The sequence below is a fragment of the Cryptosporidium ryanae genome (assembly GCF_009792415.1).
Source record: "Cryptosporidium ryanae isolate 45019 chromosome Unknown contig_68, whole genome shotgun sequence".
Classification (NCBI taxonomy): domain Eukaryota; phylum Apicomplexa; class Conoidasida; order Eucoccidiorida; family Cryptosporidiidae; genus Cryptosporidium; species Cryptosporidium ryanae.
The window spans coordinates 168,735-195,383 of NW_027125515.1; the positions used below are offsets into that span (position 1 = coordinate 168,735).

Here is a 26,649-nt window from a genome sequence, read left to right on the forward strand (position 1 = left end):
ATAATAATAATGATAACAGCAATAGAATTATTTATTAGTGTTTTTGTCTTCTACTTTTCACTAATAATAAATTATTGTGAATACATTATTACTGTATAACAATAAATTGTAAAGCCAAATTCAATTGTTGATCCGTCGGAACAATAAAGTACGTGAAAAAAATAAATTTTTCAATTAGTTTTTATATGAAGGAATGACATGCATAATTGCTGGAATTTCAAAAGATTCTGGTAAATAGTGTTTTGAAACGTTTAATTGTTCATCTCTCGAAGTATCAGGTTGTTCCTCTACTCTTGAAATCTGAGATGTTGTGAGTGATGTAGCTACAGCCAAACGTAAATCCGTTCTGTAAATTACTTGAATTTCAGCCTCACTTGAAATTTGGTATATTGATGCACCATTTGTAAGAATACTCGCAGCAGATGCACCACAAGCAATTAATCTAAATTGATTGCTTACGTATGCAAGATTTACAACAATCCTTTTGCCACTAGAACATATACAATCTCCTGTCAATTTACCCTCTGCAACAATTTTACCTGGTACGTTATTTATTGTGAAACTGTCTCCATTTGTAACCAATTGCAATTGTGTTTTACCTGTTTGTCCTGCAAAAATAACATCCTTTCCACATTCAAGTTCAACACTTAAACTCTCACCTGGTGAAAATGGTGCACCCGAGGATATGATAACATTCTTTGATCTCACTGTACCCATAGGATATATGTTATTAGCTGATAATGTCGGATTATATAATGTTCTCTTTAAGTCATAAATTGCAAGAGCCACTGTGTCAGAATCACTAACATTTAATTGACCAAATACTCTAGCAGAGTTGAAGTGGTGAGTGTATGGAATCTTACATAATAATGCCGATTTTCCAACAGAATAACTATGGAAATATACATGGAGCTCGCCTCCGAGCACAAAGAATGTTATGTAATAGTTCCTACCCTGATCAAATTCTGATTCATTTGGTACTTGAGATGAACAACTCGAAAAAGATCCTGCATTACCATTATTTATTGAATTGAATAACACAATGTATTTTCTAGCAACAACTAATGTGTATACTACTGCGCCATTATATGTAAGAACAAATGATTGCAAGAAACCTGGGAAGTTAGAGAATACCTTGGATACTTCTTCAGAAGTAAATGATGGGTAACGTGATTTAAATGTGATGGCAAAATTGTCTGGATGCAATGAAGTCGAGCAAAGGTTTTCAATTGCAGAACCTGGATAATATACATTATAGCTTGAATACTTTGACTCACTTGGAGTTGATTTATCACATTTCTGATAAGCCGAAACTTTTGTTGACTTTGCTTTAGCAGATCCATAACTACTATTATCAGATAATCCCCATAATCCAGGATTTGTGTTACTTACTGGAATAAATTCTGATACAAATCCATCAACGTGAGTTGATGTAATATGATTGAAATGCTCATTTTCATTTAATAGTAATAAGTTCATCCACGTTCTATTTACTCTATAACCAAATGATTGACCAGAGTAGAATATTCTAAAGTCATTGTTTGATATGCCTGTACTAAATACTTTTTTCGAGTTTTCCAAATTTGTTCTAACATATATATCTATTGTTTGATTCCATAATGTCTCCTTCTTAGTAAATATAAACTCTGCAACCACTGAACCATCTTCTTTTTTGAAGAAAAGAGTAAATGTATTTGTATTGAAATAATAAAAGTAAAATATAAAGATAACAGATTGATACACTGGTTTATTTCCAGGCATATATACAGTTGGTGTTGAACAAACACCGAAAACAGGCAATGTACAACTCTTGTCGCCAGGCTTTGCAGATTTGTAGGTGTTTCTAATTGGACCCCAAAGTGAATATCTCGTGTCTAAGCTATAATCATATGGACTCTTTACAAGTAATACCGGAACTATACTTCTTATTGGCTCAAAGTTGCGGAAATTTACATTGTATGGCGTTTCACCCCACTCGAATACTTGAGAAATGATATTTCTTCTTAAGAAAAGTAAGTTACCGGAGCCATATGGACTTTCTATGAATACATTAACTTCTTTATTATAAAATGCAATACCAATTTTGTATTTTGCTCCTTCTTCTAAATCAACATTCGGTGGTATATCTGCACCAAAATGACCTAGGTACTGTGAAATGTCTTTTGGATTGTGTATAGAAAGGCCCAACTGAGTTCTAGTTATGAAAAGTTGATAAATATCACGGTTATTGTCAGCTCTTAAACTAAAGATTTGAATAATGTTTTCGGCTGAAACACCAATATTTAGAGCCGACTCGAAACTGCCAGTTGGTTTTTCAACAATACCGGTAATTGCAATGGAATAACCATCTGGTAATTTAATGTTTGGAAGATTAATAATTGACGATGCTTGATTACAACTGACTGTTTGTTTATTATTGGCATCACATGGACTGTGGAATTTTAATTCATCATCAACAATCTTTGTAGATGAGTATGGTTGAGAAACATAATCTAAAGCAGCTAAAGAACCACTATAAACTGGATAATTTGTGACTTGAATAGTATTTCCAACCATGTTAGAATGAAAGACATATGTCAACTTCTTGTTTAAACCTCTAGAGCTTACTGATCCCAATAAGTAACCACAAGCAGAAGCATAAACCTTACTTGAATCAGATGAAAGTAAAAGAGTCAAACCATCGAATAAGATTCTTTCCAAACATATTGGTGGCACAATAGAATATACAACAACATTAGATTCATTTAGGTTCCTAATACCGATTTTACCAGTTGAGATCATCGAAAATACTAATTGATCAGAATTGTTTTCAGTTGATTTAACATAAATTGAAAATGGGAAGCTAATCTTCTCTGATTTAATCAATACATATGTTTCATCAACAAAACCAACACCATTCATATGGACAGCCTTCATTGAATTACAATTACCATTTGTACTCAAGTAACAATTTGAAGTTTGTTGTAGTGATCTAGAATCGGCACTACCTCCGCTAATAGAATCATAACCATTCTCTGGATAATCTTTTGTTAATGTAAATGTACTTATATTAGAATGATGACTGTTCAAGAATGGTCTAATATTCTTAATTGAAATCGAACCAATGCTAACCTCGCAATATAGTTTTATTGTTCCACCAACTAATCCAGATACACCTAATTTGTTTCTATTTGATAGACCAACATATAAAGTTAATTCACCAACATTTTGAGAAAGCCTACTTGCACCTGACAAGTAAACAGAACACGAGTCAGTAACTATACCTCCTTCGGAGAAAACTAAAATTGATATAGAGTCTGTTGCAATGAATGCTGCAACTCTCATATTATTTGAATCACCCATCAAAATTGATCTGAATACATTTCTTTGTGCTTCAGAACTAAATTTACTATTCATTTGACCACCAGAATCATTTGTAACTATCTTTACTTGCTGTCCTGGTGCAAGTGGATTGCTTAATCTCATTTCTGTTCCAGAGCATGATATATCACCAACCTTACACTTATGTTTACCTATGGCAGATCCATATAATACTGGATCCAAATGGCCGAATGTTTGTACTGTTGTAAACCATACTGTAGAATCAATTCTAGAAATTTCAGCGCCTCTAATATCAAATGATGCATAACATGAATCGCCGACACAAAACAAAAGATTGCCACCACTAATAATGAATGACATATTCCTAAGACAATCACTGTCTGAATTTGTTTTGGCATTTGATACGTCAACTTCTACGACTTCATTTTTGTTTTTAAATATGTTGTTGACGGTTAATCTGAATCTAAGATTATTTATATTTTTAATTGTTACTTTAAGCTTTATATTTGAGGGATTAAAATTGCTACTGAATGAAAATGTTACACCTCCATTAATAGTCAATTTGCCTTGATAAATAACAAATCTTATACCATCCTCAAAAATATCACCCCCAGGCTGAACAACAAATGTTCCTTTTCTGACGGTAAATGGTCCAGAGTATACTTGCTTTGAATTTTCGCCACCTGGAAAACTATAACTAACATAGCTTGGTATTGATAAACTCATAGACTGTTCAAAGTTGATATCATAATCAACTGGACCAGTTATTGGTGCAATATGACTCAATACTTTGTTACTGATTGCCAAACTACCTGCTTCGTAGTATTTGTTATTTTTATGCTTGAAAAGCATTGTGAGATAACCAGATCTGTAAAACAAATAAATGTCAAAGTCATCACCTCCAGAGTTTCTAAAGTTCTCAGGTTCTCTTTCTAATGTGATACCAGCGTATTTACGAGAGGATGAATCAAATCTGCTGCTCTCTTGACCAAGTAGAGTAAAACCAACAGTTTCAACACCAATATGGATATCAATATATGGAGCTCTATTATCATCGAAAACTCTCAAAACTAATCTTGTTTGGTCAATTGCAATACCCATATATTTTGTAATGTATGGATTGATTCTTCTTGGTAATTTACCTCTCATTCTAACGGTGTATCCTGAGGCGATTTTGTTTGAACATAAGCCAACCAGTGATCCACCTCTACATGATATAGTTTGACATGAGTAGCCCAAACTGCAACTCTCTTTAGGAGAAGATGCTATAGCTGGTATTACTTCTGTTGAGTCAGCAGAAGTAATACTAACGAAGCTACTGACACATAATGAAATGAACACCACTCCAATATAACTCAAGAGTCTATTCATTTTGGGATACATCACTGATGAGACTAACAGACCTTATTTAATTTTATTGTTTCTTCAATAAATATCCTCTCTATGATTCCTTCGCTTTTCTCAAAAATCTTGGTCTCTCAATATTTATTCTCTTCTACGCAGATTTTCTGCGACTAACTGAAGAATAATCACACCAAACTTATTCTGCACTTACAATCATATTCTGCACCCCTGATATTGCATGCAAAATACATGAGACAAGACATCCTTCCGTATTATCTTTTTAAATAAATTTACGTATAGAACATAATAAACGTATTAATTATTAATTGGAAGTAAAACACAATAAAAAAACAAATGACGCATTGATAGTATTATAGTTCTAAGTGTTTATTTTCTATTTTAAATTGTTGACCACGCTTAGAATATTTAAAAAAAGTTCTAGGCGGCTTTTACCGGGTTGACATCTTGTGCTTTCACATACTTTATTTATTATATTAAGGCGTTAATTTAAATCCGAAATAAGTTGTTTATCTTATAAAAAATAAATTCACACATTTTCAGAAGTAAATTTTACTGACTTATTTTTTACGTCCATTTTTAACAGTAATTTTAATTGCAAGTCGTGTTCATATATATACACCGTGAGAGAATACTTTGTTAGGGTTTGTACTAGATTAACAGGAATCTCTTATTTTTGTCCTTTGCCTCCTACTATTGCATTTGTAATATTGGTTTCAACAAAAAAAAGATACACATGTTTATTTAGAGATCACAGAACAGTTTTGCGAGTAAGACGAATGAAATTTTCAAAAAAGAGGAATGTTTTATGAGATGTAGAAAACATAATTACGTTTTTAGGTAACAAAACTGTTTATTTGTCTTCATCTAATAATATAATTAAAATATATTAAGATAAATTAGAATGCGAAATGTATCGGCGTCATAATGCATTCACGAATAAAAACATGTTATATTTCATTCTCAATTGAATTTTGTTCAATATATAGAGCTTGTTTTATTAAACTAGTGCTATATATATACATATTCTGTTTTTTATTTCAAGTATCTATTTGGCCTTCTGAATGTCAAAGACATATGTTTAGAGAATGTTACAAATTCTATCTCCTGATAAAATAAATGATCGCTAGTTTTCATAAAAATGTTCAGATTTATGAGCTTTAAGAATAAATGTTCTAATAACTAATCTAGTGAGAGCTATTATTTAAAACATCAATTATAAAAACGATAGTTTAAGTAGCAACCCATTAACTGGCGGCAACATTTGTATACGTTAAAGGGAAACTTGTAAGTGAGAAAAAGGTCAACGAATAAGAAATTCTTTTAATAACAAGAAATTCTCCTATTTAAGGTTATTCTTGAGAAAAATATAGTTTTAGATATAGAATAATAATAACATGAAGGGGGATGGTGAAGAATCGATTTCATTTTCTAACCTTTATGGCTCGATTTTGGACCGTAGATTAGTACAGTCATTAACTAACAGCAATTTTACGAGGCCAACAAAAGTACAAATTGAAGTTATAGAAAAGGTTATAGAAGGAAGGGATTTGCTAATAAATTCTTTTACAGGATCTGGCAAGACTTTGGCTTACGCAATTCCAATATGTCACTGTTTACTAAACATGCCAATACTTCAAAATAATACATATGCATTGGTTTTAGTACCATCTAAAGAATTGGTTATGCAGACCTATGATGTATTTGAGGAGCTTCTGTTATTTTGTGAAGATTCAATTTCTGTAGGAAAGATATTTAATGAAAATGATAACTTATTACAGAAGCAAAGGAGTTTTAGGCTGTGCAACTTAAAAAGCAACATTATAATTTCGACCCCGGGTGATATTTTGAAATGTTCAAACTCAAGGTTGAATTATTCACCATTCAAAGAAATAACACATTTGGTTGTTGATGAAGCAGATTTATTGTTTGCGTTTGGTTATGACAAAGATATGAATAAGGTTCTTGAGCTTTTACCTAATTCACAAGACAAAAAGTATCAATGCATACTGCTTTCTGCTACATTGACTCAAGATGTGGATTCTCTTAATAGAATGCTACTTTACAAACCTACACTAATTGATATTAAACCAAATAACATTGAAAACGACATTGAACAAATCAATAGTGATGACGGGAACGTCTCTGGAAACTCATCTTCAGATGGAATCCTTAGTGAGTACTATACAATCTGCAAGGATGAAGTTGAGAAATGGTTGATGTTGTACATTCTACTGAAGATGAATGTGGTTCCAAGGAAATGTTTAATATTCGTTTCTGAAGTCGATACGGCCTACTCTATTAAATTATTTTTGGAAAAGTTTGGAATTAGTTGTGGTGTTTTAACCCAAATTATTCCTGCAGCAACAAGAAGGATGATAATTCAGTGTTTTAATCAGGGAAACTATGATATTCTAGTAACTAGTGATTCAGCAAGTGAAAAGAACGACAATTCTAAGTTTAACAATTTATTCCGTGACGATTCAATTACATATAGAGGCGTTGACTATAAAGAAGTTGCATCGGTTTTTAACTTTGATTGCCCCTCTAATATTAAGTCTTATATTCATCAAGTTGGAAGAACTGCAAGAGGTGGCTCCTCTGGGGTTTCAATAACTATTTTTAAAGAGGATATCCCAAATGAAATGGAGATTTTAGAGGGATTGTTAAATGATAAGAATCGAAAATTAAATAAATTAAAGTTGACCTCTGAAGAGGTTTCTTGCTTTAGATATAGAATTGAAGATTGTATGAGAATACTAACAAAGAGTAATATTCAAAAACACAAATTACAAGAAATACAGGGACTTATTCTCAACAATACAAGACTATTAAAGTCAGGATACTTCAACAAACATCCCGGTGACAAAAGTGTCTTGAAGTCGTATCACAAACATATAACGAATGCAATTAATATAGCAAATTCCGGAAGGGAGCACATTAAAAATATACCAGACTATTTGTACGACATGGTAAACAATAGTTTGTCAGAGAGTTCTAATTTAGAGTCCTATGGAAATACAAATTTTTCGTCTCTATCTTTACCAATGGACAATGTTTACTCTAACAATATAACCAAAAAAAATTGTAATGAAGGTGGAACCTTGACTGAAAAAGTTAGAGAGGCCATAAAGAAAATGGGCGGAAAGGAGTTTCAGTTTGTTAAACAAAACAATATCAATCCATTAAGTGTTTCTGGAAACATCTCTAATTGTGATAAAAGAGTGTTTAGCAGGAAAATTCAGCTTAAAAAGGAACCCAAGGACTATGGAAACACAGTTCCTGATGAACTTCCTGCAATTTCCGGCCGTAAGCTATGGAAGTTAAGACACAAAAAACACATTAAAAAATATAAGGATTTTATTGATGATAATAAATACAGAAAAAATAGAATAAGACGCTAAATATATACAAATTTAGTTTACTTTTATATTTATTATAAATAAATTAGCTAATAAGGGCTGTATTTTGTATGTGTTGTGACTTTAGTTTTACTAAAATAAATATCTCAGTTGTCATATTTCAATTCCTGGAGTAGAAAGTTAATATTTTTTTCTGGATTTGAGAAATTACATGAATTTGAATTTATCATATAAATGTAAAAAAAAATCAAAAGTGTATTTTTATTTATCTCATATTTATATAATTTTACGGAATTTTGTATAATGTCACTCACTTTCTTGGCACTAATATGATCACTTTTTGATTCTTTTTCAACCATATTAGTACCTAAATTACTCCTCACTATCTGTTGAATGTCTATGTTTATGCTTTTGTGAAACAATAGAAACTTGAGTATTCTTTCGTTTGAAAGGAGTCTAAGCTGTATTTCAGCATTTTTAATTGACATCCAAAGTAAATATACAAACAAAAAATAATAGCAATTAAGTATACTTTCTTCAAAGAACAAATTAGAATTACAAAAGGACGTAATAAGTGCTTCAATTAGTTTTTCAATATATTTATTATCTTCACAATAATCCAAGTCATATATATTTTGAACATTTTGATTTTTTTCGTCTGAGGTTGGTTTTTTTGATGCTAAATCTAGTAAGACGTCTTCAAGTTCTCTGTCTATATTTAAATCACAGCTATCAAATCCAATTGAGAGTTTTAGAAGAGTAAGAATAAAATTACCAAAGTAATATGTGTTCAAAGTATCCTCTGATTTTGAGAGAATTAATAATTGATTGATTGAGTATTCAAACAAGTACTTTGAAGTATAATTTTTAAATTCATTTGTTAAGCTTATGGTGAAAATATCCTTGAATAATCCAAAAAGCACTTCGGAAGAGGCATCTTTAACAGAATTTTTATCACCTTCGGCTTTAAGTAATGTAAATAGTATGTTAATAGTGTATATAAATGGATTAAAAACCAGAATACCACAACTTATATCTATATATTTGGAGTATTCGTCAATCAAAGTATTGTAAAAATCACTAAAACCTGCTTTATTTCTACCTGCTCCAGTTAATAACCAATACGCTGCAACTGCATATTCCTGGATATTTTTGCAGTTAAATAAGATTGAAAAAAGAAAGTTCTTAACCTCATTGAAATGAATGCTGAAGTCAAAATTATTGAACCTAAAAATTGTAATTAGGGTGTCCAATTTGTGATAGTTGTCATTCTTGTTTTCTATATTTAACGGTTTGTTTTTGGATAAATACAAACCAATTTCAAAACTATTTGCGTCATTATCTCCAAGCAAACACAGAGTTAATATGTAAAGGGTATTTGAAGACAAAATCTGAATTAACTCTGAGTTTTTTAAAAGTTTGTTGTTATAAACCAATGTCTGGTTGTCATAAATACTTAAAATTTCAGAGTAACTATATTCATAATTGTATAATTTATTACTTTCAAATTCAACGAAGTTCTCATCTTCAAGACTCTTCTTATATTTTTGGGTATTATATTTATAAAGCTGCTCAAGGGAAAAATCAATAAGTAGATTAACATAAGATGAGTTAATACTTTCAATAATACCCTTTTTATAACGGCTTTTGTTATAAAAAAGCAAGGAATTTGATACTTCCTTCAAATAAGTCGTAACTAAAATAATAGAATAGTACTTGCAATAACATTCATTATTATAAAGTATATCTCCAATAGAAGTTAAACCCAACTCAATTCCAAGTAAAGAGCCAGACTCTATTGATATGATTTTTGAATCGAATTGTGTTAGCTCAATATCTGAAAAATAATTTGCTATTGCGATATGATATTCTGAAAAAATAGCAAATACTTCATCATCAAATGTGTCAAACCCAGTATTTCCGATAATAGTTGCTCTGAAAAATCTTAAATTTGATATCGATATTAATAATAAGTTGAGCAATAAATTATTATAACCAGATTTCATGGTATTAATAAATTTATTATGTAATTTTGGAATAAACTGATTCAGTATCTGCATAAATTGAAGGTGTTCTTGAGGCACGTAATTGTTTTTTGAATTATGTGTAATAATATAGTGGCCAAGCATGTAGAGATGGTAAACTATGTAAGAATTTAGTGGATTATCTGTTCTGAATAGAGTAAGAAAATGTATCAAGTCCTTGCAATAAATTGACAAGTCTTCAATGTATATATTATTAATGAACATCAACCCGATAATTCTTATACCCTCTACCAGAGAAAGCTTTATTGATGAATAAATATCATTCTCATATTCGTTCAAAGACGAACTTAATACAAATAATGCAACTGATCTGATTATCTGTAGAGTTGAGTTAACAAGCAAATTATATAATTCTCTTCTTCTAATATGTATATCATTATTTATCTGCATATTATTTCTTGAATTGTAAAGAGCTTGAATGTAAGTCCTTATAAAAACAAAATAACACAAAAGTAAATCTGAAGTTTTATTGTAACTTTGATTAACATTTAGACCTAACAAAGTTGAAGAAAAATCAAACAATTCATCTCCAATATAAACAAACATTTCATTAAGTTTGTCAAAACACAATTTTTTATCATTTATACATCCCCTTTGAATAAACAACGATATGAGTCTTATACTTGATATTCTTGAATCTAGAGAAGCAGTTTTATTCATAGACATTTTATTTAAAAAATAAATAAATGAGTTTCTCTGAGACTCTATTTCACAGTCGTATCTAATTGGTTTAAATTGATAAACTTCCTGTAGTATATCTCTAAGCAATTCTAATTTTTTCCCGTCAGGTAATTCAAAGTTAATCAAATGTTCTTCCATCTCCAGATCAAAATAATCAGTATTATTGTTAATAGCACCATTATGCTCATGATATTTTCGAACAAAGTCAATGTTTTGATGTATTATATTGTTTCTAAAGTAATGTGGATAGCAGTCGATCGTGTTATTCATCATTTCAAATACAAACTCCGGTGGTGAGAGAAATAGAAACAATACACTGAATTTGTGTTGTTTCGGCGTTAAATTATAGTGATAATTATAAAAGCTACCACAGAATAAGTTGCAAAGAGAAATTACAGAATATTCGGCTGCTCTCGAAACGAATGAATCATGAAAAAGCATATTTAGCAATAGGTATTGTATAGACAAATCTTCAGTCAAATACTTATACCACCTTTGAACTCCGTATAAATAACCCAACAAATAGTTGTTATATATTTTTCCTTTTTCATGTTCAATAACTATATACTGTCTTACTCTCAGAAAAATATTTCCCAATGTCCTAATTGAAATGCACCTTTGAGATACGTTACTGCTTCTAGACAAGTGCATCAATTCTGGTATTGTATAGCCTTCATGATCACCTTGTTCTGAATGATGATGCAACCCTTTGTAGTAATGTAATTCATCTTTCTTGCTTTTTCCATCAATGTCTCTATTATCACAAACAAAACCCTCAAAGTTAAATCTCAAACTATGAAGATTGCCATCAGTCTTTTTCTGATCCAAAAAATCGCTTTCGTCCTCACCTAATGGATTTGTCCACCGGAGCCTCAATAAATCATTAGCCGTAAACTTGAATTTAAAGGGACTGTTAGAGGTTTCGCTGACTTTGGAGTCAAAATCGAAAGAAAAAACCTCTTTATCCAGTGAAGGGTATGATTCTGGACTCCTTCTATCATTAGCACCCCTTTCCCTTGTTAATGCCTTCGGAAAACCTAAACTAGGATGCTTCGTCTTCTTTAATTCAAAATATTCAGCATACTTCTCAATTGCATCTTCTACATTCTCTTCTTCAATCACTGCATACTTTTCTAAATCATTGTTAGAACTCATTAATGCATTCAAAATTATATATTCCAAATTTTAACTTTTAATTATATATTCAAGAATTAAAACCTATCTAAAATGACATTTTATATTTTTTGTATTCATGGATACTGACCCGCCTACTTACCTTCACTGCCAAACTTATATTATTTAAGACAAAAATAGTTAAAGATCATGTTGCCATAATTATGAGAGGATTTGAATCAGCAATATAGTTATTCAATCTAAATAAATTGCACTATTTTATGTTCGAAAATTCAATATTTCACTTTTTTTGCTGCATATAGGACAAAAATGTAATATTATACATCAACTGGGCGCCGACCCCACATTCCCCTGTTATTGTATTACAAATAACGAGTTATAAATTAAAAACGTATATCGAAGAGAGTTTTATTTGAAAAATGTTTCTAGAGAGGATTGAAGGGGGTAAATAAAACTTTTAAATTAAATTTAACAATAGTTTTATTGCAAAAAGTCACAATATTATTGATATCAAGTATTGTTACGTCAAGATGCAGAACTCCGTTGAGAATGCAAGGTAGGTTGTTAAATCAACTCTAGAGACTATTGTATAATCCCTATTACATAATATATAGGGAAATATATTTATTATCTGGAAATGCTGGTAGATATGAACTGTGACTTTTATTTCTAATCAAATCAATATTTGTTATTTTTAGGAGAGTCAATAGAGAGGAATTGCCTAATTTTATAAATAAACAAGTTAGATTCGTGGGAAAAGTTGTACTTATTGAGGGAGAAGTAGCTGTATTAGAAGCCCCTGATGGAGGAACAGTAAGGTGCAAAACAATGAGTCCACCACCAAGTACATATGTAGAAGTAATTGCTCAGGTAATGCCGGATTTATCACTAACACAGACGGATTTTATGTTTGACTTAGGCAGTTCGTTGAACATGGATTTGGTAAATGAAAGTATTAAGCTTTCCTTTCACCCAAAATTGAGGCAGCATTGGGAGCCTGTTTCTAGTTCAAATTAAAGTAGTTTCTTGCCGTCAAAAGTAGTAACAAATACATTTAATGTTTTTTGCTTTTTACTAATTTTAATTCTTAAAGAAAAGTTGCATGGCAATCGTTTTTCAATAAGCAATTTTATATTAAGATCTAAGAATTTCTTTAATATAAAAAATTAATTATGTTGTTTATTAGTTTTTATCAAGTTAATTAGTGGGGCTGTATTAAACAGGCATATTTAAGAAGTGAGGGAATGAAAGGAAAAAGAAGTCAGTAAAATCTAAATTTGAATTTAAGCAACCAAATATTTGTTAAATTTGGTGCAAACTTGAATTTTGTGTGATTAGTCTAGTAGTAATTATGTATTGAGGAGATTTTGACTAATCAACTAAAAAGAATTTACTTTATAAATAGCGGTTTTTCATAGGTCTAAAAAATATTATAGCTTTTATTTAAAATATTGACATAATAAAGAATAGTTTGTAAATACCTGAGTTTAATAGGGTTTAAACTTCAGAGAGTTAATTCTATTCTTCTCTTTGTTTTTTGAATTAAAACAAGAAATATCCTTATATTTAAGTTAAATAGTCAATTATGTGTAATAATAAAGAGGGCCTATCGATAAGTTTGTTAAACTATATTTCAACAAACAACCACATTTTTCATGTAGTTTCAAAGGATGTATCTGAAATTACTGGTAGTTTAATTGATTATATATGGGATATAGGCATTAAGGGTAGAAGGAGTGATGAGGACAAATTGTTTGAGAAAAATAGAGAATTGAGAAACATAGTTAGGAGAGGTTTTTCACTAGGGATAAAAATTTCTCCCTTGAAGAAAAAAGATTATGAGAACATTAGATGGTTTGAATACGATGTTGAATATTTAAATGTCTGGATTTTGAGAAGAGGGTTCCAGAAATTTAGTGATTTGTCTTTCTTGCCTCAAGAAAGAGAGAGACAATTAAAATATTCCGTAAAAGGAGACTACAGTCGCTTAAGTTTTTTGGCAACTGAGAAGCTTGATGGTGAGAATTCGCAAATATCTTACTTTGAACCAACTGATCAGTGGATTATAGGCTCTAAAAACGTTACATTGCTTTGTAAGAACAAACAAGAATTGAAAAGCAAATTTTACAATGAAAAAAGGTACATATCTGCTAAAAACATAGGCTTAGAGTGGTTTAGGCTGTTGGAAGGCTTACTTGATGAAACAGGTTGTAATTATGAGAATGAACTATCTCAAATTAAAAAAATTTTGACAGATAATACCCTTTTGGCTGAACTCATTTGTGTTAATGACAGACAGCATGTGATTGATTATCAATACAGAGAGGAAAAAATGAAGTTTATTGGACTAATCTCAAAGAATTCTCAGAATCAGGTTTGCCACTCTCCAAGTATGTTATACGAGTTTCTTCCTTCATATTTCAGAAACAATATAGTTAATTTTGTGAGACTCCCTTCACAAAGAGTCATAGCGGATTACCTGGAAAGCAATATTGGGACTAACAAGGTAATTGAGAGAGGAGTATTTGACTCTTCCTTTTTTGAAAAATTTAATTTTTCTAGTTTGGGTGAAATAAATGACTACTTGAGTGTATTGTATTTTGTTGTTTATTTTTATGAGGAGGAAATAGAAGGAATAATGTTGTATATAATAAGAGAAGAGGAAAGAAATATGGTTGTTTTAGACGCATTCAAAGTAAAAACAGTTATTTACTCAACTTTAAGGAGTTTGAGAGAGAAATTGAAGCATATATTAACTTTGGATTTTAAAATTCTATTAAAAGACGATAAAAGAAACTTAATTAACCAACCTGATCTGGATGATTCTCTCAAAACCGAAATATTGAAACAGTATTGGAAACCAATATATAACTTCTTATTTTTAAGACTTCCAATATCATCAGAATTGTTTATTCGAAATTTGAATAAAGCAAATGCAAAAATTCTTTCTCAGTACAAAAAGAATGAGTACGAGGCTATAAAAGAAAAGGTAACAACTTACTTGGTAAATTTTGTTCAAAAATACAAAATTTTTTTCCAAGACTCTGCTATTTATTTATCGTCGTTTATTGTTTTTATTCACTTGAATTCGAAAGGCAAGTTGGATTTCACAGAAGCAGGAAGAAACTTTTTCGATCATTACATTAACTTCATTTCTCAAGTCAACCAACAGGAATCAATCTTACCGGCAGCTCCGACAACTGGACCTATTTGTCCAAATTTATCTAACGATTTTCTGAGTAATACAACCGTTGAACTGACTTTGCCTCCCTTTATATTAACATGGGAAGAGATTAAATATTATATTTCAATGGACTTGTCTATCTCACAGGAGGTTCTTATCCTTTGTGAAGACCAGTGTTTCTTAACAGGTAGTGGAAACTCCACGAATGCGAATTCTGGTGTGGAGTTTGACTCTAGTAAAATTAAAGACAATAACAAGATTTACGTAAATATTAGACACAATAGAAACACGGGCGATTCATTTGTAGACGATCCTTCTGTTTTGAACTACAAATTAAGCTATGAAGTTGTGAAAGAAGACTCCTCTACGACATGCAATGAAGAGGAAGTTAATAGTACCCAAGTGAGGTATGTTAGATCTAGTATTAGCGTTATGGCTTGTAAATTTGATCGCATTTACAACGCAATGAGTGACTTTTTAGACGAAATCAACATGAAAATAGATCGTGAAGTGGAGAAAGAAGGGACTCAAGAGGAGATAAGTACACATAATAAAAGGGTTATATTTAGACTACAAAATTTCAGTAGATATTTGCCGTGGAAAAAGGAAAGTAGCAATGTGTTTTCTTCGTTGCCGAAAGGGTACGTATTGAACAAAAAAGACTTTGAACACTTGGCTTATAGTTTGGTTGCATTGGAGGATATAGACTATGTTTTAAAAGCATTCTACTATTACGGTGTAGAGGAAGATTTGCTTAAAATAAAGGATTCACTTTTGCCTGTGGAAAATGAAGATGAAAATAAACTAGAATGCACAGTGGTTTTGTTATCTGGACTTCCAGGATCAGGTAAAAGTTCTATACTTCGAAATTACCTCAAGGACAAATCATTGGAAGAGGACTGCAGTTACTGCGAAACTTTTCTAACATCAGGTGAATTTGAGAATAAAATAAATCCCAATGGAGAAATGGTCTACTCAATAATGGTAAATTCAGAAAAGAAGCGCAATACTGAATTCGATATTATATTTTATGTTTCGAGTGACGGATGCATAAATAGAGTTTTTAAGGGAGACAAATGGAATAATCATTCTGTTAATTTCATGAATTCAGACAAGTCACTAAATAAAGGCCAATATGATGATCTAATCTGTAATAGGGGTGGAGAAGGTTTCGACATATATGGTCCTAAAAAGTGGATGAAAGAGTTGAAAGCAGGAAATGATTCGATGAAATTTATAGTAAACTACGTGATCAAACAGTGCTTGTATTTGACAAATGGAATTACGAATGAGAATGGTAAGAAAATATTAAAGACCGGCATTATAAGTAAACTGTTGGAAAATATTGATCACGCTCCTAAATGGTTAAGGGAGTTATTTGGTGCTTATCAAGGAGATAAAAATTTGAAAATGCTTTTATTGATTGATAAAAACAATACTACTAAAAACATAGTTGAGCTAAATAAAAATTTTGGTATATTATTTAACATTGATTCTGGAATACTATACAGAGTTATTTTGCTTACAACACAAACACTAACGAGAGCTTTTGGGGACAGTGGTCTCAAAGAAAGGGATTGGCACTACGTTTGGAGCAAAGATGACGTTATGAGATGCATTATCAGACTCTCAAAAAGAATAGATCACAGTACTCTCAGTGGTTTAACGATTAGGTCCCTGGTTGTATTGCTTAGTTTTTTGAAGGTATACTCAACCCCAATTAAGGTAGCTTCTGGTTGCAAGGACAAATCAACCTTTAAAAACTTAAAATTGCATTTATCTCAAGAACTTGTTGAAAATTTAGGGTTTGATGGTTTTATTTCACTACAAAACGATAAAGATTTCTCATTTGATAACTTGGATCCAGATGTTCAAATTCTGTTGGATGATATTTATAATAGAATTGAAGAAATAATATCTAGCATCAAGCCATTTGATATTGAATCTAAAGACAATACTTTGACTGAATTGCTTATTAGACTTAATAATCTCCTTTCCATGTTAAAAATTAACGAGGAAAATGGTTTAAAAGAAGTTGTCAAAGAGTTTTCTGAAAATTTGTCTAAAATTGTAAAAGAAACAAAACCTAAAATTCACCATTCGGAGAATCACATTAATTATTTGGAAAATGAGAGCCTAAATCTAGAAATTAATAAATCTGGTTACTTTTCTCAAAGTCAAATAAGAAAATATGTATCCGAAATTAGAAGTAAATTTAATCTCACAGCAATTACATTTGAAGAAAACAAAGAAAGTGAGCATAAGATTTTGGAATTGTGGAGTAAAAACAAAACCCAATTTTCAGATTTGCTTAACGAAATAATTAATATTAACGGTCACTCAACTAGGAATAATACTGAGAGGAAAATTGAATTACCTGAAATTTCTAAAAGCAAAAAACACATTTCATGTCATTTCTTTTCTCAAAAGGATAACTACACTGGGAAAAATCTTAAGAATAGACAGCATTGTGAGAAATACGCTGATAACTCAGCTTCAGAAATAGAAACAGAGTTTGACAAAGAAAGAATATCAGATCTTGCAGTTGCTATATCAAAGCCATATATGGGAAAAATATACTCCTTCCAAGGGACTTATTTGGTTTACATACATCCTTGGAAACTGGCCTTTTTGGCCGTTAATTCTAAATCAAAACTGCTTCAAATAATTTCAAATGAGAAGAAGTACGATTTGAGCGTAAAAATTGATGGTAAGAATGAATCGAAAAGTAGTGGAAACAAAAGAAATAAGAATGCTAAATTAGTCGATGGTGAAACAAAGTTCACGCACTTTAATTATAAGGACTTCAAATCAGCCTTCCCTTTGCCTATCAGACAATATGGCAATTTACATATAACTTTATTTTCTCATGTGTTCAAACCGGTAATTTCTAATATTGGAATTGGAATTTTGAAGGAAAACTTCACGAATGAAAATTCAATCAAACACAGAGATGGAATATACCAAGTAAACGCAAGAGTAAATGAGGAGCCTTTAAGGGAACTTCTTATTTCAGAACAAGAATCGAAAAACAACTACGTTATTTCTAGCGATAAGAAACTAGAAATTCTCGTCAAAAATATCTGGAATCAGGAACTAGATATAACAGGAATGTTGAATTATATGTAAAATTAACAGTTTGTTAACTAGGAAATTAAAATAGGATTGCAATGCAATGCAACTAACTTTTGATATTTACCCTCTTTAAACTCAATGTAAAACCTTTGTATTCCATTGTTCAAGCAAATACCAAAATTTTCTGTTACTTCCCATTTTATCCACAAAACTTTATTTCCTGTAATTGTACCTTATGGAATAATAAAGCATTTATGCATCATATATAGGGGTTTACAAGGGTAACTCGATTTTTTATTTCACTAAATTTATTTCGACGAGTAAATAAATTATGCAGTTTAGTGCACCAAACAATCAGATCATTCTCTCTAACTTCCCCATTTAGTCCTATATTAAAGAACAAAATACGGACATTTGTTTGAAATAAACCAATATTCAAACTCTTTAACGGATACCTGACCATTTTGATCACAGTCAAGATTTTCAAATATAATATCTATTTCATTTTTTGAAAACTTAAAGGGAAACCTCAAACTTGAGAATCCACGTGTAAATTCTTCTTTATCAACGTAACCGTTGCCATCCTCATCCAGTAAATCAAAGAGACGATGAATCATTTTTAATTTATATTCAGGGTCATTTTCTTTATTAAAACTCGGAATGTTGTCAATGTCTATTTTAACGTTTCCATCGGTGCTGTCTAGTAATTTAAAATTTTCCATATCTTGGCTGCCATAATATCTCATCAAATTTACTATTTTACCCATCTTCCGTGCTGCTAGAACTCCAAACGAAATATTTAACAAACCAACAAATCCGACAAATAAGGATATCAGTGATATATATATTGAATTCGTTAATCCAAATGTCAATGTTGAAAGCAATACCTGTACCATTCCTCTTCCTGTTGAAAGCTCTATGAATTTGAACCATGTTCTCAATAGTATTTGGATTCTTGATATTCTTCTTTTCCTAGATATTTCCTGCAATAATATTACAGTCGAAATCAGCGTTATGTATGTAGATGTGAACAATGTTAAAAAATTGAATGAAACAATTCCTACTAATATGTTTAAAATACCCATGAGTAATATATTTATTGTCGCTATCATTGAAATCACTCTTATGCCTCTTTGACCTTTTAATAATTGATCTCGTATTTCCAAGTATTGTTCCATCAAATCAAATTTAATACTCAGAAATGAACTTAATGCATCTTTTTTTATTTCATCTAACAGTCTTGTTTTATCACTTCTATTATCAGCATCACAACTTCGATTGCTGCTTTCATTCCCACCTGCATTTAAATTAGTGTTTTTGTCATTTACATCTTCGAAGTTCAAATCGGGATACACGCCATTTATTTTTATTCTATATACAACTTCAGAAGCTCTATTCTTATCGCAACAAATATTTTTGTTTTCAGTATACTTAGTTAATAGTGACATATTTTCATCGTTATGGTCTTTGTTTGCCCTCGAATTGCATTCATCATCTACTACAACCGTACTAGTAGATTTCCTCCTTTTTAACTCCTCTTTACCATCATTTTTTGTTTCACTTGCCATCTTACTAGTACTCTTTTCGTTAACGCCTTCATTCAAATCGTCTTTTTTATAAAAATCCAAAATGAATGTAAGTACCGAAATTAAATATATATATAGTATATAATAACTTATTTTTGAAAGATAAAAAAACAAAAGTTACAACAATTACAGTGTTTGATAGTTCTTATTATGTGCAAAAATTAAACAAACATATATATTTATTTATCTTATTGTTGTTAACTAATTAATCAATTAGTTAATATTATTAATGTGTGCTAAATTATTCTCTAAGCTTCAACAGCAATTTAAATTTAGTTGTATCCATTAATATATATATATATATATATATATATATATATATATATATATGTATATGCATATGTATTTTCAAACTTAATATCCAAATTTAAGCTTATATATTTAAAAAATGGAGCCAAAACACGAATAGTTTATTTTGTACCGGTTATAAACTTAAACTGTTTTTGATATTAACTCTAAAAGTATAATTTATACTCTGTATTTTCACCTATTTTAGTTCAAAAAAATTTAGTATTCAACATTTGTACCAAAGAATTGTTTCCACTTAGTACTTCCATTCTTCAAATTTCTCGCAATAACCACCAGTTCCAAAAAAAAATGCAGATTAAACTGAACATATTTGTTTTCTAACTTACCTAAACTTACCTAAAATCTGATATATACTCACTCAACAACTTTTATTACTTGCAATAAGTTACCTTTTCTTTGCAAAGCACATGTTCCTGGTTCTGTATAATCGCCTTTAACTGCATTATGTAATGTTATACTTGGATCCATAGGCCACCAGTTAAATGGCCTTGCATACCACCCAAGAGTGTTGCCTAGTGCAGTTGTTTGTGGCACGTCTTCCAATGTTGGTATATGCCATATTCCAGAGGTTACCCATGTAACTACATCTCTATGTCTTATTATTTCATCATCCATTATAAATGAATCAAATCTGACAGCCGGTTTTGATGCAAATTTATTGTCTCTCGGTAAATCTGCATCCAATTCGGAATATTTAAATACAGAAGACGCTATGTCGTATTTTGACCATGATGCTGGACCTGAATATAATTCATGTTCTGGCATTAAATCTGCAATTGACTTTATTGGTTTTATCATGAAACCTCCTATATTACCATATGTTTGAAGCTTCTCGTCTATTACAAAGTAGGCTTTAGGATGGTGATGGGTTTCATTTAACATTGAATATGCATTTGTTTCTCTTTCTGCTATTATTCTTTCCAACATATGATGACCTTCTTTGACAGGATCTTTTTTCACTTTTACCCATGATACAGAGTTGTCAGTGTGGTCTGGACCCAAATCAAAGTCAACCTTCCACACTGCAAAATGTGAATGTAGTGCTGCCATTTGTCCTGATGGAGTTATTTGAGTACCATATTTTCTTTGTTTTGCTGAGTAATATGGCACTTCTAATCCTGCATATAACTCACCTGTAAAACTGACACCCATTTCAAATGAACCTTGATTATATAATATTAAATCAACAATGTAATCATAATTTGATACAGTTATTATTTGCCTTATCACTAATGTAGTTAATGGTGCAGCGTCTTTTATTCCACCTGATTTCCAATGTGATCTTATTGGTCTGCCTGTATCTTGTTCAAATACACATGCACTATTATCCCAAAATATTGTTTGAGCTGTATTTGCACACTCTATACCCGGATGTACTCTCCTTGCAGCTGTTCCTAAACCTCCATACCAACTATCTAAAAAGAACCATTGCCTTTCAAATACAGTGTAATGTGCCATTGCATCTACCATTGATATCTCAAATGCCACTCTTCTACCTAAAAAAGTTAAATTCCATATCTTAAATCCACTATCCCTGTCATTTGTCAGAGTTAATTCCCAACCTATCCAATTTATTGTATATGCTTCTCTATTTGGAGACTTAAATATTTGAAATCTTCTCCCTCCTGGCTCACAGTGTTCTGGTTTCGCCCTCGTTTCCAAGCCACCTCTGCTAAACATTTCCAAGTACTGCAATTTCCTTATTCTCAATTCATTCATTTCCTTCTCTTGTTGTACTCTTCTTTCCTGTAATATCTTCGGATTTAACAAATTTAATGTCTTACCTACTCCATTACTAAATTTAATGTTTTCGTTATCCTCATTTTTCGCTTTGTTATATGAAAAAACTAAACTGCTTAAGTCATTGAAAGGCGTGCCATCGTACCAAATCTTATTTACCAACATTTGATGCATTCTATCAAATTCTATCTTGGCTTTACCATTTCTAATACTTTCTATTGTCGTATATGGTGCTTTTAATTCAAAAAATATTGGACATTGCGTACCATCAGTTGTTCTCAATCCTATCCAAAGTTTCGGTTCCTGACTGTCTTCACCGTAATCTTCGTCATGATCTTCATCTGTCTTTTTTTTGTTATGATCTTCCTTATTAATATGTGGCTGGTATACTATAGGGCCCAATCTAACATATTTTTTCTCCAATACCTGATCTTTAGGTAAATAGTTACCACATGTTTCAAATACTATTTTATCTAAACTATTTTGCTCCAACAATTCTCCCAGCTTTTGAATTCTTTCTGAACCTGCTTTATTCCTTAAAATCACATCATTATTTAATATTATCTGAGAAAGTCTCCTTCCAAATGGCCCTGTTGGATTCCAGCCATCACATTCTACTGGTCTTGGAGTCGATATCGCTGTGTGACTCATTCTTTTTATATTCATTTTTGCCTCGTCAAATGTACTGTTATTTTCTGAATTAACACTTATATTATTCCATACCCCTACATTCTCTTTTTCTTTTTCTGTTAAAAATATTGGACCTACTTTCCATTGATGATATAAACCATTTTCTCCGAGTGGATTAATCGTATTCTCTGTGTCATTACATGAACCAAATCTAACTCTTGCATATCTTTCCGGTGGAGTCGGTTCTGGATATATGTTTGGATTACGCTTATACATTTCTAATGCATCCAAGTATTCATACGCCTCTGTTTTGTTTACAAATAACGTTATTCTATACGGCCCCTTTGAACCATAGCTTTCTTTAACAGAGTCAAAGTAACTTCTAACCTTCATCTCTTCTAAATATGTTAAAGGGTCAAATGGAGTCTCACTTCCATCTTCCACATCTGATGGATATGAAGGTATATCACAAAAACGGCCAAAAGATGATACATCCTGTACTGTCGCCCATATATCAGTTATTGACATTACCAATCCTGTTCTGCTTTTTGCCATACAATATATCATATACTTTTGATTTCCTTCGATTCCATTCAATATTACTGACTTCTCTTCCTTTGTATCATTTATTTCCGTTTCTCTACCGTACTTTTCTATTTCACTTGGAGCAGGATACATTCCTTCAGGCAATGTTGCCACACATGTTACTTTTGATGGTGTATCGCTTTTCACTGTTACTGTAAATCTTCCAAGTTCAGGTATTACCCTGATTATCTCTATTTTTGGAACTCTGTCTTTTGTCGTTACTCTTTTAGTTAAGCTTCTTGCTACTTCCTCTATGCTTATTCTATTTGCTCTTGGTAATGCTAAATCTTCTCCTATACAGACGATATCATATTGTGTTGATGGTATTAAATTTCTAATTACCATTTTTATGTCTGAATTGACTTCATTCATTGGTACTGCCTTCTCTATTCCACTACTTTTTATTAATTTTACTAAATTCAAATGATCGCTGTTATTGTTTCTTTCTTGATTAGCAGTAATGCTGTTCCTTATCGTACCAAAGTTGTTTTTATTATCGGCCATACACCATATTATACCAGGTTCGTTTATTCTTAAGGTAATTTCTATGCTCTCCTCCATTGTTTTGTATTGACTTATTTCTAAACTTGGATTCTTTGAATCCGTTGTCACTCTTATTCTTGAATATTCAATTGACAAGTTATCGTTAAAACTTGTGCTTAATCTATTATTCTTGTTAATAATGTCTATATAAGAACTAGATGAATTTGAATCACGTTCATTCCCTATAACTTTTTTGATATCCTCTGAAAAACAGTACAAGTCATATTCTGTATTGGGTTTTATATCGCCTTTTGATGTTGATAAAAACTCGAATGAGTAATTCTCTTTTAATTTTAGTGTTTTATTGCTTTTTTGACCATATTTCTTTATCAAGGATACAGAAGGTGTTATATTACCTGCTTTTCTAACACCACACCAGACTATTATATTATCTTTATTAGATCTAATTGTCACATTTATAGAATTTTCATTGGCATATATTTTATCAATATGTATTGAGCCAATACTTAATTCTGTTTTCTGGAGTTTTCCATTTTTAAAATCTTTACCTACAGTTATTATTTCGTCAAAAAATCTAAATTCTAGATAACTACCTTCATTCCACCCATCTCCATAGCTATCGTGTAAATTTACTGTATAGTTACCATATCCTGGTAAACAACATGGTATCCAATCGGTGCTTGTGACTATCTCTGGATTTAATTGGATATTAGTGAATGAATATGTTCTACCACTACAACCCAACGCACCCTCTATTTCCCAAGATTTTTCTGTTGTAAAGTTACTGCTTACTAGCCTTACTTCTCCCCAAACACACCTGTGATCACCTCTTTCAGATGATCTCAAAACTTCGTTTGAACAATGTCCTGATCGAACTTGAATATCGTCTATTGCTATTAGACTATCTTCTGAGCGTCCTCCTACACCTTCTATTATCATCCTTAAAGGAGTTATACCATCTGAGTAAAATTCAAAACCTCCATACTCCCACGATGGGCCTTGCTGTCCAACTACTAACCAATTTGGTCTGCCATAATGCAATATTGGCTTTGACTCGTTTCCTTTTGGAGGCAGACCTTTTGAATTTAACTGAATCGAATTTAATAAGCCAGATGCCATATATATTCTAAGAACATTTGCATCTGCCCCTGCCATAAAATATCTTAAGGTCAAACAATGACTTCCAAACGAATATACCCTTGGGTTCCCCAACAACAAAGCTGTTGCCCCTGGCATATATCCAGGTGCTCTGAAAAAGATGAAGTGGCCTTCACCTTTGATTCCAGTAGTTGTGTCACTTTCCGGTCTGGAACCAACAACTACTTCATCTCCTACTCCAATGTCAAATTTAGTTTTTGTCTGATAATCCAATAAAGAACTGAAACCGCATCCCAAGTAGCCCTGAACCTCAAAATTACAATTAAAGGAAACATTTTCGCTTATATTTAGTAATCCTGCAGAATAAAAATGAAGCTTAAAATCTTTTGTTTCCCTGTACATTCTACTTTTTGCTGGTGAATAACATATTGTATAACTATTAGCTCCTTCTTTTATTCCTGAAAGGTTAAACAAAACCGTTACCTGCTTTTGAGGTGATTTTTGCATACTATCTCCAATTACTAATTCTGATGTTTCGTAAGATTTTATTCCTTTAAATGGTCCTATTCCTGAATCGTTTGGTGGACATTTGTTTAAATATTGATTCGTTAATATGTTTTTCAGTTTAAAATCATTAATATTTCCTGAATTATCACCTTCATTTTTAACCAAAAATAATGAATCTTCCTGAGTTAATCCAACTCCAGAAATCGCAACTATGCAATTAGATCTCTTTAGACAATTATAATCTTGTACGACAGGTGATATTTCAACTATTGCGTTTGAAGGCCCGAATCCTTCCTCACTTTGTAATAGATAACCCCTATTTCCTACTTCTGGACAAATTGTAGATGTATCCACAATTTCTGTTGGAACTATTGAATTTTGTGTATATAAGTACAGTATGCATCCTTGATCATCTGTTACATTGTTGTTGTTTGAGCTATCTTCTATATTCTGCAATGTCCTAGACAAAATTTTACTATCAGACAAACTTTCAATTATTTTAGCCTCCACTAGATCATTCTCCACGGTTGGAATTATTCCATTCCCATATTCTGTTGAATGAATCAATTCTGAAAAAATATATTCTGACGATAAAATAAAAGATAATAACTTAATAAAAAATTTAAATCCAATCATTTTGCTCTATTTAAATAATTTTTTTCTGTTCGGATTATATATTCTATTCTCAATTTATTATTCAGTAAAATTTGAATGAATTCTTTTACATTATATTCAGAAAATAAATATAAAATCAAATCTATTTCTAAATTTTTTATTTATTGGAATTTATCATAAAAAAGATATAACATTTAACCAATTAATGCTTAATGATCCAATCTTGTTAAAGGGTTCTATTTAGCTTTTGAATTCATGAATAATCCATTCGCCTAATTTAAATAATAAATAACCAAATTAATTTACTTTCGATTTAATAGTTACCAAATAATAGAATAAGCAAAAAGAAATTGAAGATTATATTAAATAGTAAGACTGATAAATAAATAAATCAACACAAATAATAAAAATAACTTAAACAAATAATACACTATATTTACATCTCTAATAAAAAATTTCTTAATAATTTGCCCTAGATATTTTGTCGTTATAAATCATAATATCACTTTTTACATTTAAGACTTTACATTATGAATAATTAAATATTTATAAAATGATGTATTTGTGCTCGAATTTTTGCATGTATTGCGATATTAATTTTTACTTTAAAATACATTATTATGTGCATGCATGCAGTTTTTGTGAACATTCTTTACCATATATAACCTATATAAAAAGATAAATTAACCTCAAAATTAAGAGATGTATATTAATTAGGCAAAGAAAGAGGATTAGAAACAAAAAAAAAGGCGGAAAAGGAGTTGATTAAAGACAAAATTAAATATGACACATAATTTGAGCATTTATATCGAATACTAAATATTTAGATAGTAAATGTGATATAAATAACAAAAAAAAACATGCTACTACATTAATATGAAGGAAATAAAATTTTATCTTAATCATTTTAA

At 30.9% G+C, this 26,649-nt stretch overlaps 7 protein-coding genes across 7 annotated transcripts; 3 read left to right on the top strand and 4 right to left on the bottom strand.

Moving 5' to 3' along the window:
* Positions 1-174: 174 nt before the first annotated feature.
* Positions 175-4,692, bottom strand: FG386_003264 (uncharacterized protein; the record flags this gene model as incomplete). The annotated part of the gene is made up of 1 exon (XM_067342492.1): positions 175-4,692. One exon carries the CDS (start codon positions 4,690-4,692, stop codon positions 175-177), a length of 4,518 nt encoding a protein of 1,505 aa, XP_067198433.1.
* A 1,388-nt stretch (positions 4,693-6,080) lies between these two features.
* Positions 6,081-8,087, top strand: FG386_003265 (Dbp9p; the record flags this gene model as incomplete). Its single annotated transcript, XM_067342493.1, has 1 exon — positions 6,081-8,087. The coding sequence occupies one exon, from the start codon at positions 6,081-6,083 to the stop codon at positions 8,085-8,087; it is 2,007 nt and encodes a 668-aa protein (XP_067198434.1).
* A 104-nt stretch (positions 8,088-8,191) lies between these two features.
* FG386_003266 (uncharacterized protein) lies at positions 8,192-11,926 on the bottom strand (the record flags this gene model as incomplete). Its single annotated transcript, XM_067342494.1, has 1 exon — positions 8,192-11,926. One exon carries the CDS (start codon positions 11,924-11,926, stop codon positions 8,192-8,194), a length of 3,735 nt encoding a protein of 1,244 aa, XP_067198435.1.
* A 509-nt stretch (positions 11,927-12,435) lies between these two features.
* FG386_003267 (replication protein A3) lies at positions 12,436-12,922 on the top strand (the record flags this gene model as incomplete). The annotated part of the gene is made up of 3 exons (XM_067342495.1): positions 12,436-12,461; positions 12,520-12,561; positions 12,604-12,922. The coding sequence occupies 3 exons, from the start codon at positions 12,436-12,438 to the stop codon at positions 12,920-12,922; spliced, it is 387 nt and encodes a 128-aa protein (XP_067198436.1).
* A 568-nt stretch (positions 12,923-13,490) lies between these two features.
* On the top strand, positions 13,491-18,218 carry FG386_003268 (uncharacterized protein; the record flags this gene model as incomplete). Its single annotated transcript, XM_067342496.1, has 1 exon — positions 13,491-18,218. The coding sequence occupies one exon, from the start codon at positions 13,491-13,493 to the stop codon at positions 18,216-18,218; it is 4,728 nt and encodes a 1,575-aa protein (XP_067198437.1).
* Positions 18,219-18,556: 338 nt separating this feature from the next.
* On the bottom strand, positions 18,557-19,732 carry FG386_003270 (uncharacterized protein; the record flags this gene model as incomplete). Its single annotated transcript, XM_067342498.1, has 1 exon — positions 18,557-19,732. One exon carries the CDS (start codon positions 19,730-19,732, stop codon positions 18,557-18,559), a length of 1,176 nt encoding a protein of 391 aa, XP_067198439.1.
* A 681-nt stretch (positions 19,733-20,413) lies between these two features.
* Positions 20,414-25,759, bottom strand: FG386_003271 (uncharacterized protein; the record flags this gene model as incomplete). Its single annotated transcript, XM_067342499.1, has 1 exon — positions 20,414-25,759. The coding sequence occupies one exon, from the start codon at positions 25,757-25,759 to the stop codon at positions 20,414-20,416; it is 5,346 nt and encodes a 1,781-aa protein (XP_067198440.1).
* Between the last annotated feature and the right edge of the window lie 890 nt (positions 25,760-26,649).